Source organism: Carcharodon carcharias, chromosome 1 (assembly GCF_017639515.1).
Source record: "Carcharodon carcharias isolate sCarCar2 chromosome 1, sCarCar2.pri, whole genome shotgun sequence".
NCBI lineage: Eukaryota > Metazoa > Chordata > Chondrichthyes > Lamniformes > Lamnidae > Carcharodon > Carcharodon carcharias.
This window is the reverse complement of record NC_054467.1, coordinates 181,752,740-181,764,865: the sequence shown is the minus strand read 5'-3', so window position 1 is coordinate 181,764,865 and position 12,126 is coordinate 181,752,740. Positions and strand designations below refer to the sequence as shown.

At 41.4% G+C, this 12,126-nt stretch overlaps 1 protein-coding gene across 1 annotated transcript in view; it reads left to right on the top strand.

Moving 5' to 3' along the window:
* The window catches only part of itga1 (integrin, alpha 1), a 334,480-nt gene extending 322,940 nt beyond the window's left edge, over nt 1–11,540 (top strand). Inside the window, exon 32 of the mRNA XM_041192519.1 lies at nt 10,807–11,540. Coding sequence (XP_041048453.1) covers nt 10,807–10,845 — 39 coding nt within the window. The 3' untranslated portion in view covers nt 10,846–11,540. The remainder of the gene's footprint in view (nt 1–10,806) is intronic.
* The last annotated feature ends 586 nt before the right edge of the window (nt 11,541–12,126 follow it).

Sequence of the window (12,126 nt, the reverse complement as noted above, 5' to 3'; positions counted from 1 at the left end):
TGTAGCATAGAATTCTTCATCATTTCTTCTTGTAGCTGCTGGCACTTGCGTGGCGCAAAATGTATCAAATCAATTCACTTGAAATCAGTTCATTGAACATCTTCAAGTTCAACGTCAATGAAATCAACTTGTAGATTCAAGGATATATCTTCTTTTTTCACTGGGTTAGGCAATCCACTAAGTGTATCCGATAAGACCCTCAAGTTACCTAGCTTGTACCTGATCTCACAGTCATAACCTTGAAGCTTTATCAAGAGAGATTGCAATCTTGGTGGTGCACTGGTCACTAAATCATCTCCATTGGCTTGTGGTCAGTCTGTATCATAAATCTTTTGTGGAATATATAGGTATAAAAATGCATCATTCCAAAAACAAAAGCTAAAGATTCCTGTTTGATGTTGGAATCATTGGATTGCTTTACAGACAGAGACTTTCAAACAAATGCAATTGTTTTACATTTTTGTAGTGTGAATGCTCCCAGACCTTTCTGTGAGGCATCTAACACTAAGGTAGCTGTCTCCCGAGGATCGTAAAATTGAATTTTGATTCTTCTGATAATGACAGTTTCAGTGCTTTGAAGAGGTATAGGTGCTCTTCGTGCCACAGAAAAGGCACATCCTTTCTCAATAGTTCCCTTAGTAATGAAGATTTTTGAGCGAAATTGGGAATGTATGGATATAAGATATTAAAAATATCTTTGAGGGGAGTTGACATGTCTTTAACGTCCTCTATTTTACTTAGATTGGGACATGTGCCAGTGTTAGAATAAAAAGAACCAAAGAGTTTGATCTGCTATATGTTGCTGGCACGTTTCAGATTGTTGAACACCAATCCTACACTACAAACCACTTGTATCAAAAGGTGCAGATTATGGTTATGTTCTTGCTTTGTTCTACCCACAGCAGCAATGTCATAGTATATACATATGCATCCTGGCATTTATGTGGTGGATCAACTGATGGACTTGCATTCTCCTGCTAGTGCAATGTTGCAGCTCCCCTGAAACTTCCAATTTTGTTGAAACATTATGGATATTTGGATGTTAGGTCATGAACTGAGGTGCTAGGAGTAATTTCTGAGGTTGATTTTGCACAGGGAATAAGTGAAAGTTGCACAGTAGTAGGTTTCACCCTGGCCTTCCATTTCTGTGGGTATATCTCTTTTAGATTTCATAGAGGTAGGATGTTGGCACTTGCTGCTTTGTCAGTCTTGGCCAATAGCGAATATTTGCCAACTTCCTTACGAGAGATAATTTGAATCTGGACAATCCCTCCATCCCCGTGATCAATCTAGTTGTTCTCTAGACTGCCTCTAATGCCAGTATATCTTTCCTTAGATAAGGGGATCAAAACTGTTCACAGTATTCCAGGTGTAGTCTAACTAGTGCCTTGTATAGTTTTAGCAAGACTTCCCTATTTTTATACTCCATTCCCTTTGAAATAAAGGCCAACATTCCATTTGCCTTCCCTATTACCTGCTGAACTTGTGTGCTAGCTTTTTGGGATTCATGCACAAGGACCCAGATTTCCAGCAACCGCAATATTTTGCTTTCATGACCCCCAAATCCCTCTGTGCTGCAGCATGCTTCAGTCTTTCTCCAATTAAATAATATTCAGCTCTTCTATACTTCCTGCCAAAGTGCATAACCTCACACTTTCCCACATTATATTCCATCTGCCATGTTTTTGCCCACTCACTTAACTTGCCTATATCCCTTTGTAGACTCTTTGTGTCATCCTCGCCACTTGCCTTCCCACCTATTTTTGTGTCATCCGCAAACTTGGCAATAGTACATTCACTTCCCTCACCCAAGTCATTAATATATATTGTAAATAATTGAGGCTCCAGCACTGATCCCTGTGGCACTCCATTAGTTACAGGTTGCCATCCTGAAAATGCCCCCCGGAACCCAACTCTCTGTCTTCTATTAGTTAGCCAGTCCTCGATCCATGCTAATAAACTACCCGCAACACCATGGGCTCTCATCTTATTAAGTAGCCTTATGTGTGGTACCCTATCAAATGCCTTTTGGAAACTCAAAAAATTACATCTACTGGTTCCCCTTTATCTATCTGGCTTGCTTCCTCTTTAAAGAATTCAAATAAATTTGTCAGGTGTGATTTCCCCTTCATGAAGCCATGCTGACTCTGCTTGATTATATTTTTCATTTCTAAATGCTCTGCTGTTACATCCTTTATAATAGACTCCAACATTTTCCCAATGACATGTTAAGCTAACTGGCCTATAGTTATCTGTTTTTTGTCTCCCAACCTTTTTAAGTAGGGGTGTTACAAAGGGCAGTTTTCCAATCCTCTGGGACTTCTCCAGAATCTAAGGACTCTTGGAAGATTACTACCAGTGCATCCACTATCTCTGCAGCTATTTCTTTTAATATCCTAGGATGCAGGCCATCAGATCCAGGTGACATCGGTCTTTAGCCCCATTAGTTTCCCTAGTAAGTTTTTTCTAGTGATAGTTATTGTATTTATTTCCTCCCCCACCTTTTGCCTCATGATTATTTAGTATTTTTGGAATGCTATTAGTATCTTCTGCTGACTAATGCAAAGTATTTATTCAACTCCTCTGCCATTTCCTGGTTCCCCACTATTATTTCCCCAGCCTCATTCTCAAAGGGGCTGTAATTGACTTTGGCCCCTCTCTTCCTTTTTATATATTTAAAGAAGCCCTTACTGTCTGTTTTATACTTGCTAGTTTACCGTCAACGTTTATTTTCTCCCTCTTTCTTTTTTTGGTCATCTTCTGTTGGCTTTTAAAACCTTCCCAAACCTCTTCCAACTAATCTTTGCCACATTGTTTGTTTTTTTTCTTTCATTTTAATACAATTCTTAACTTCCTTGGTTAACCATGGTTGGTTTATTCCCCTTCCTACAATCCTTCTTCCTCACTGAGATATATCTTTGTTGTGAGTCATGAACTATTTTGTTAAATGCCTGCCAATGTTCATCAACCATCTTTTCTGCTAAACTGTTTTCCCAGTCCACTCCAGCCAACTCTGCCCTCATTCCTTTGTAATTACCCTTATTTAAGTTTAGCACAGATGTTTCCAAACTTGGTTTCTCACTCTCAAACTAAATGCTAAATTCTACCATGTTATGGTCACTGTTTCCTCAGGGAGCTTTTACTCTGAGATCATTTTTTAAACCTGCCTCATTACACATTACCAGATCCAAAATAGCCTGATCCCTAATTGGTTACACAACATAATGTTCTAGGAAACAGTCTTGAATACACTTTATGAATTCTTGCGCATGGCTGCTTCTGCCAATTTGATTTTCCCAATCTACATGAAGATTACTCCCTTTTTTATATGCCCTCATTATTTCCTGATGTATTCTTTGTCCAACAGCATAGCTACTGTTAGGGGGCCTACAGTCTAGTCCCACCAGTGTCTTCTTCCCCTTGTTATTTCTTACCTTCACCCATATGGATTCTAGATCTTCCAATCCAAGATCATTTCTTGCTATTGTATTTATTCCATCTTGTACTAACAAAGCTATCCCACCATCCTTTCCTTCCTGCCTATCCTTTCGAAAAGTCACATACCTCTGAATATTTAGTTCCCAGCTTTAATCTTGTAGCCATTTCTCCATAATGGCTAGAAGATCATACCCATTAATCTCTATTTGGGCCATTAATTCATTTACTTTGTTCCGAATACTATGTGCATTTAAGTAAAGAGCCATTAATTTTGCCTTTTTACCGTAATTTCCCCCTTTGACCCTATTTGCTGTTTTTTTAATGTTTGTACACTCTGTCCCTTCCTGTCACACTCTGGGTATCATTACCCAATTAGAAGCCCTGCAATGCCACCATATCCTTTTGCTTTGTAAGCCTACTTATCCCCTCTCATAAAAATATAGAAAATAGGAGCAGGGGTAGACCATTAGGCCCTTTGAGCCTGCTCTGCCTTTCATTATGATTATGGCTGATCATCCAACTCAGTAGCCTGTTCCCGCTTTCTCCCATTATCCTTTGATTCCTTTCGCCCCAAGAGCTATATCTAACTCCTTCTTGAAAACTTACAATGTATTGGCCTCAACTACTTTCTGTAGTAGCGAATTCCACAGGCTCACCATTCTCTGGATGAAGAAATTTCTCCTCATCTCAATCCTAAATGGTCTACCCCGTATCCTCAGACTGTGACCCCTGGTTCTGGACTCCCCCACCATCAGGAACATCCTTCCTGCATCTACCCTGTCAAGTCCTGTTAGAAATTTATAGGTTTCCATGAGTTCCCCCCTCATTCTTCTGAACTCCAGTGAATATAATCCTAACCGACTCAATCTCTTCTCATATGTCAGTCGAGCCATCCCAGGAATCAGTCTGGTAAACCTTTGCTGCACTCTCTCTATCACAAGAACATCCTTCCTCAGGTAAAGAGACCAAAACTGCACACAATATTCCAGGTGTGGTCTCACCAAGGCCCTGTATAATTGCAGCAAGACATCCCTGCTCCTTTACTTGAATCCTATCACTATGAAGGCCAGCACGCCACTTGCCTTCTTTAGCACCTGTTGCACCTACATGCTTACCTTCAGCGACTGGTGTACGAGGACACCCAGGTCTCATTTCACATTCCCCTCTCTCAATTTATAGCCATTCAGATAATAATCTGCCTTCCTGTTTTTGCTACCAAAGTGGATAACCTCAAATTTATCCACATTATACTGCATCTGCCATGCATTTGCCCACTCACTCAGCTTGTCCAAATTACACTGAAGCATCTCTGCATCCTCCTTATAGTTCACCCTCCCACCCAGCTTTGTGTCATCTGCAAATTTGGAGATATTACACTTATTTCCCTCATCTAGATCATTAATATGTATTGTTAATAACTGGGGTCCCAGCACCGATCCCTGCGGTACCCCACTAGTCACTGCCTGCCATTCGGAAAAAGACCCGTTTATTCCTAGTCTTTGTTTTCTGCCTGCCAACCAGTTTTCTATCCATCTTAATACACAACCTCCAATCCCATGCGTTTTAATTTTACATGCCCAATCTCTTTTTTGGGATTTTGTCGAAAGCCTTCTGAAAGTCCAAATAAACCACACTCACTGGCTCCCCCTCATCAAATCTACTCTAATCCTCGAAAAATTCCAGTAGATTTGTCAAACATGATTTCCCTTTCATAAATCCATGCTGACCCTGTCCAATTCTGCCACTGTTTTCCAAGTGCTCAGCTATTAAATCTTTTATAATGGACTCTCGAATTTTCCCCGCCACTGACATCAGGCTGACTGGTCTATAATTCCCTGTTTTCTCTTTACCTCCTTTTTAAACAGTGGGGTTACATTAGCTACCCTCCAATCTGTAGGAACTGTTCCAGAGTCTAAACGATCTCGGAAGATGACCACCAATGCATCCACTACTTCTAGGGCCACTTCTTTAAGTACTCTGGGATGTAGATTATCAGGCCCTGGGGATTTATCGGCCTTCAATCCTATCAATTTCCCCAACAGCATTTCCCTACTAATACTGATTTCTTTCAGTTTCTCCCTCTCACTAAACCCTGTGTTTCCCAACATTTCTGGTATGTTATTTGTGTCCTCGATCTGCCTTGCGGATGCTCCACAGTGTCCCCAGCCACCACTCCAGCTCCAAAACCCGGGCTTCCAGGAGCTGCAGCTGAAGACACTTTCCACACACATGCTGGCCCCAGGCACTGGAAATGTTCCCGATTTCCCACATAGAGCAGGAGGAGCACACCATGGCTTTGAGCTCTCCTGCCATGACTTACCCCTGTAAATTAAATTGAACCTTTTGGAAGATACTTAACATCAAATAATAGCAATTACTCTAGGGCCCTTCTTCCATGCTCCTCATTGTTACAGAATATAGCCCTTACAAACAACGAACCACAAAATAAGACCTTAAAAGCAAAAAGCGATAAAAGTAGTAAATACTTAAGCAACCGTACTCACGGTACTCAAAGGATCACCTCATTCCCTCCTCGCCAAACTCCCTCAGTCACCAACCTCCACTTTAATCACTCTACTGTGGCCCAAAGCAGCATTCCAGAACCCATCCCCCTCTATTTAATTAAAAGCCTTCTCTATAGCCCTAGTTATTTGATTCATCAGGGCACTGGTCCCAGCATGGTTCAAGTGAAGTCTGTCCCACTGGAACAGCTTCCTTTTACCCCAGTACTGATGCCAGTGCCCCATTAACTGAAACCCATTCCCCCCACACCAATCTTTAAGTCACGCATTTAACTCCTTGACTTTATTTATGCTATGCCAGTTTGTCTGTGGCTCAGGTAGTAATCCCAAGATTATTGCCTTGGAGGTTCTGCTTTTTAATTTAGCTCCTAACTTTTCAAATTCTTTCAGCTGAACCTCCTTTCTAGTCCTACCAATGTCGTTGGTCCAACGTGGATAACAACAACTGAATCCCTCCCCTCCAACTCCAAGTTCCTTTCCAGCCCTGAGGAAATGTCCTTAACCTTGAGGCAGGCCACACAGCCTTCCGGACTCATGCTCACAGAGAACAGTATCTATCCCCCTAATTACACTGTCCCTTTCTACTACTATGCTCCTATTTCCTCCTCCCACTTGAATGGCTCCCTGTACCATGGTCAGTTTGCTCATTCTCTCTGCAGTCCCTGCTCTCGTCCACACAGCCTGCTAGAACGTTGTAGCTGTTGGAGGGCCTGAGGCTCCTTGAACACTATCCCCTGGGTCCCTTTTTCTGCCTCATCTGCAGTCACACCCTCCTGTCCCTGATCACAGACAAAATTCGAACTATCTAACTTATGGGGTGTGACCACGTCTTGCAGCAAAGTGTCCAGGTAACTTTTCCCCCTCCCTGATGTGGCGCAATGTCTGCAGCTCAGACTCCAGCTCTTTAACTCGGATCCGAACGATTACTACAGACGTGTTTGCTCCAGATCACCTTGGTGTCCAGCAGCAACATATTGCCAGTCCTTCCATCGCTATCTTATTCTATTTAATTTATTAATTAATTACTCTAGTAGCCCTGCTCTTTACACTTTATTGAAATTAATTATTTGCACCAGTATCGATCTTACACTTAACAAGCTATTTTTAAGAAAGAGAAAGTAAAGACTAAAGATCTAAATACTATCTATAGACCTTAATTTTAATCTAATGACTAGAAATACTCACCAATCCAACTCACCAATCAGCTGCTCTCCGCACTCTTTTTAACTGAAGTTTCCTCAGTCTGTTTTAAATAAAGGTCCCACACTCACCCACTCTATTTTAAATAAAGTCCACACACAGTCACCAGCTCCTCCGCAGCTCGATTCCTCCCCCCAGTGTCCGAGCCGCGGGGTGGGAAACAGAAGGACAGGCCTCAGGCCTCACTGAGGGAGACCAAGGAGGGAATACAAACGCAATTCTCACCTCAAGGCCTGGGTGCTGATAAGGCGCGGCTATGTCCAGATACTCCTCGGACAGATTCCTTCAAGCATTACCTACTTGGCCAGACTTTCTTCAAGATTCACTATGCAGTGCAGAGGGATTGAAGGAGATGTGCAGTGCAGAGGCATTGGTTATGTTATTGGTTCTGCTCACAGGTCAAACTGAAACTGAGGCTGAATCACATGATATGCTTACCCTCCAGTGACGGCATGCTGCTGTGCCTTAAAGGCTTTTACAATCTCGATAGTTTCTACAGCGTGATTTATCTCCTTTCTTTAAGATAGTTACAATTGTCACATTTCTGAAGTCGGGGTGGTGGGGGGTTGTGATGGTGGCGTGGATTGGTGTGGGGAGGAGTTCTTGTACCTCCCAAATCTTCAGGATGATGGAGACTTGATGTGTGCACCTGTCCACCAGCTTTGAAGGCCTCAGCTGGAATCCCATCAGGGCCGCAAGCTTTGTTTTTGTTTATCCTTTCATAAGATGAGAGTGTCACTGGCAAGGCCAACATTTGTTGCCCATCTCTAACTGCCCTCGAACTGAGTGGCTTGCTAGGCCATTTTAGAGGGCAGTTAAGAGTCAACCACATTGCTGTGGGTCTGGAGTCACATGCAGGCCAGACCAGATAAGGATGGCAGAATTCCTTCCCTAAAGGGCATTAGTGAATCAGGTGAGTTTTTATGACAACCAATGATAGTTTCATGGTCACCATTACCTGGAATAGCTTTATAATTCCAGATTTATTAATTTCATTTAAAATCCACCAGCTGCCATTGTGGAATTTGAACCCTATTTGAGCAATAGCCTGGGCCTCTGGATTACTAGTCCTGTAAATTGCCACTCCATCACCACCTCCCCATGTTTTTCATCCACTTGATTGCTTGTTGCAGCTTTTTAAAATTCATTCATGGGGTGTGGGCTTCACTGGCTGGGCCAGCATTTATTGCCCATCCCTAGTTGTCTTTGAGAAGGTGGTGGTGAGCTGCCTTCTTGAACCACTGCAGTCCATGTGGTGTAGTTACACCCACAGTGCTGTTAGCAGTACCAGGATTTTGACCCAATGACAGTGAAGGAATGGCGATATATTTCTGAGTCAGGATGGTAAGTGACTTGGAGGGGAGCTTCCAGGCGATGGTGTTCCCATGTGTCTGCTGCCCTTGTCCTTCTCAACGGTAGCGGTCATGGGTTTGGAAGGTGATGTCTAAGGAGCCTTGGTGAATTCCTGAAATGCATCTTCTGATGGTTCGATACCAGTGGTGGTTCACCCATGGATTCTTCCACAGGATACTGGGCTCTAAGTATGAAGAAGTCCGTGTTTAAAGTTAAGAATTGAAATGTACCAACAGAATCACAGAATTGTTATGTTGTAGAAGGAGGCCATTCGGCCCATCAGGTCTGCACCGGCTCTCTGAGCACTTTAACTTAGTGCCAATCTCCTGCCTTTTCTCCATATTGCCACAGCAATTTTACCCTTGCCACAGCGGCATTGATTATTGAGACAGACTAAAAAAAATGCAGCAGAGGAAGGTTAGATTAGCAATTATTTTAAATTAGCTTAATCATCAGAAAAGGTTTTTTTTTAATTGCAACATAAGTTACACATAATCGTCTGAAATCTTTCAAATATAATTGATCTGATATGATATGCTGCACAATATCACAGTAGTGAACTATGGTCTATTTTGCTTCTAGCTCTACACAATTGCTTTCACACAATATGTTACCCTGTGATTGGGCATTGTTCACATTTAAAATTGAGGTGGGACAAGACTTTTAATATTTAAAAAAAAATACTTTGGGCAACATTTTCCCCTCCAGGGGCGCACCGCCATTTTACATTTTAAAACCCGCCCAGCTGACGTCTACCAGGAAGCGCTGTACGCTCCCTCTGCGGGCAAAGGGGGGAATTCCCTGAACTGGGAGTATTGCCTCAGGGAGATTGGCTCAAATCTGAAAAGCACTTTAAACAATAGAAAATGTTTTGCAGCCATTTCCCCTCACGTGACACTGTCACAAGTTGGGACAAGTCCATAACTTTTATTTTAAAACATTCTGAAATTTTAAAATCCCTCATGAAACCTCATCCCGCCCGTGGATGAGGTTTCCTGTTTTTTCAGAAGCCCACCAGGGCGCCTGGCCTGCCTTCACTTTTTTAATGGCCTTAGTAGGCAGTTGGCAGGTCAGCAGACGCGCAGCCGAGTCAGCTGTGCGCCTGCCGACTTGAAAATGTAAATGACGCGGGGTGACATCAGGGCTTCCGCCCGACATCACCCCGTGTTATTTTATGCATCGGCGAGTGGGCCCCACCCCCGCTCACCAGCCAGAACATGCAGCCCTTTATTAGTGTTAGTTGTAAAAATACATTCCATAAAGTGCATTACAATTGTTTATTTCAATATGCTACATGGCACTCTGGGTGTCTCACGACACTAATAATTACATGTTATATTTACAATTTACATTTACATTTCTTGTTAAATGTTCCCTGGTAAATAAAACTGAATTCCAGCCCCTTGGTATAGAATGCAGGAGTACATTAGTCTGTGTCCTTTCCTCATTATGCCCTTGCGATGGCTGCCACAAGCTTTAGTGCATCTCTCAGCACGCAGTCCTGGATCTTGGAATGTGCCAGACTGATAACCACAGATTTTGTTTCCCCCAAAAATACACTTTATTCATAAAATTTATAAATGAACATTTAGTAACAGTTCAAATTCATTTGACACAAAGTGCAATACAGTTCAATTTATTTCAATATAAATAAAGACAAGGTTGTGAGGTCCATGGCCACATCCCCATCCCATCAAATTCCCTTTGTCACTGCTCTGGCTGTCCATATCCTGCCCGTCATTCTTAAATGTTGGTAGTGTGGCATAGTCTAGCAAGCTGCTACATTTCTCTGAGGTGATTAGCACCTCAGTTTCCACTACTCCAGAAATCTCCAAGGAAAAGATAGCAATATGCCTTGGGACGACGGTAGTGAGAACCTAAGGAGGGAAAGGCCTTGTAGTGGGCAGCTCTCCCTCCATAACAGCCCCAATCACTGCCCTTATTAGCAGGTCCTATTCCTTTTTAAGGCTGTTCTGGACACTTTAAATCCCTTGCTGCTTTTTCAATTGCTTTACTAGCAGCGTCACTGAAAGTAATAATGTAAGTGTTTCATTATGGAAAGAGCAGAGGCTGCATTAATTTGCATGTGTCAACATAACTTTATTTTGAATTGTCCACCTCAAGGCCCAGGCTCTGTAATTAAAAATAAGACTCCTCAAACTATTGGTGATGCCTTATGCAAGTGTAACCCAACATTCGGCAATTCTGAAAATGTCTATTATTAAACTCTAATAAAAATATCGTAAAGTAGTGATTGTTTTCATAATGATTGCAAACTTTGTTTTACTTGCAGGCTGGATTTTTCAGAAGGCCTTTAAAAGAAAAGATGTGAAAGTTCACAAAATGATATTAAAAGCACAGTATAAGACCAAGGTTTTGTAAGTCGCGACATTGCAACTGCATCGCAGGAGAAATAATAAAAGTTGTAAAATTATGTTCATGATGAAAGTATTTTACAGTTGCATGAGGAAATTATGCTATCCAAAATCTCTTCATTTGTTAATACTGTGTATATATTTAACATTTTTTATAAATTACTAAAAACATTTTTATACTTTTTAATCTATTTGTTTAAAATTCTTATATATCCCTATGCACCATTCAAACTGATTATTTTAAGTACTGCACAGCTTTACCTATCCTCCTTGAACTAGTTACACTAATTGTAACAGATAATGATCATGCCCATTTTGCTGATCTTTATAAAGATAATGTGTACTATTTCCAGTGAATGTAGATTTTTCTTGATATTGTCAGATTTAAAGGTCCTGCTCAGTTGCCAGATTGTGACTATATACATTGATACTTGCTTTTAAATTTGTAGATTTAAAACCATTGTCATAAAATTTGCAATATTTACAGGCAATCATAAGCATATATTTCTTTTGAATAGCGTTTTTTTAACGGCAACTGAATATGACCTGACAGATGGTAGGAGATGTACATATTTCAAATTTGCCAACTAGATTACTTCTAGTGCAAATAGGTAATCAGACATGTGATTAAAATAATGATTGTATATAATAAGAACAATGTGCATTAATACTGAAGATCAGAAGACAAGAAAGGACAGAAATTTTGAGGTACTGATTGTTCCATGTGGTGGGTAAAATGGCTTCTGCCTGAAACCTTTCCTCAAAATGGAATGACATCAGATGTCATGACTAAGAGATTACATGACTATGGCAAGCCACAGTCGACAACATGCACCTATGCACAAAGGCAAAGGCTTTTCTCCAAATATCCCCCTTTTCATAAAAAGGGAAAAACACTTATTGCAAATTATCCACATACACCTATGAAGAAAGTCATCACCCGTGAGGGGAAAACTGTTCATTCTAGTCTGTCTCACTTTCATCCGTCTCTCACATGCATTGCACACATAATATTTAAAGTGTTCAGGTCCTCTAATGGTATGTGTGCAGGCTCTTGTTGGTTGCTTGTTTGGTGCTTGCAGGTTGCTGGTGTGATATTGCCACTCTGGAGAATGTTATTGCCATGACAAGTGTTGCTGCTGATCTTTTGCATTTGTTGGGGAGCAGTTGGCCTCTGCAACTGATGGTCGTTCTTTTCCTTGTCTGGTTGGCAAAATCAACTCTTTCTCATCAGCTGC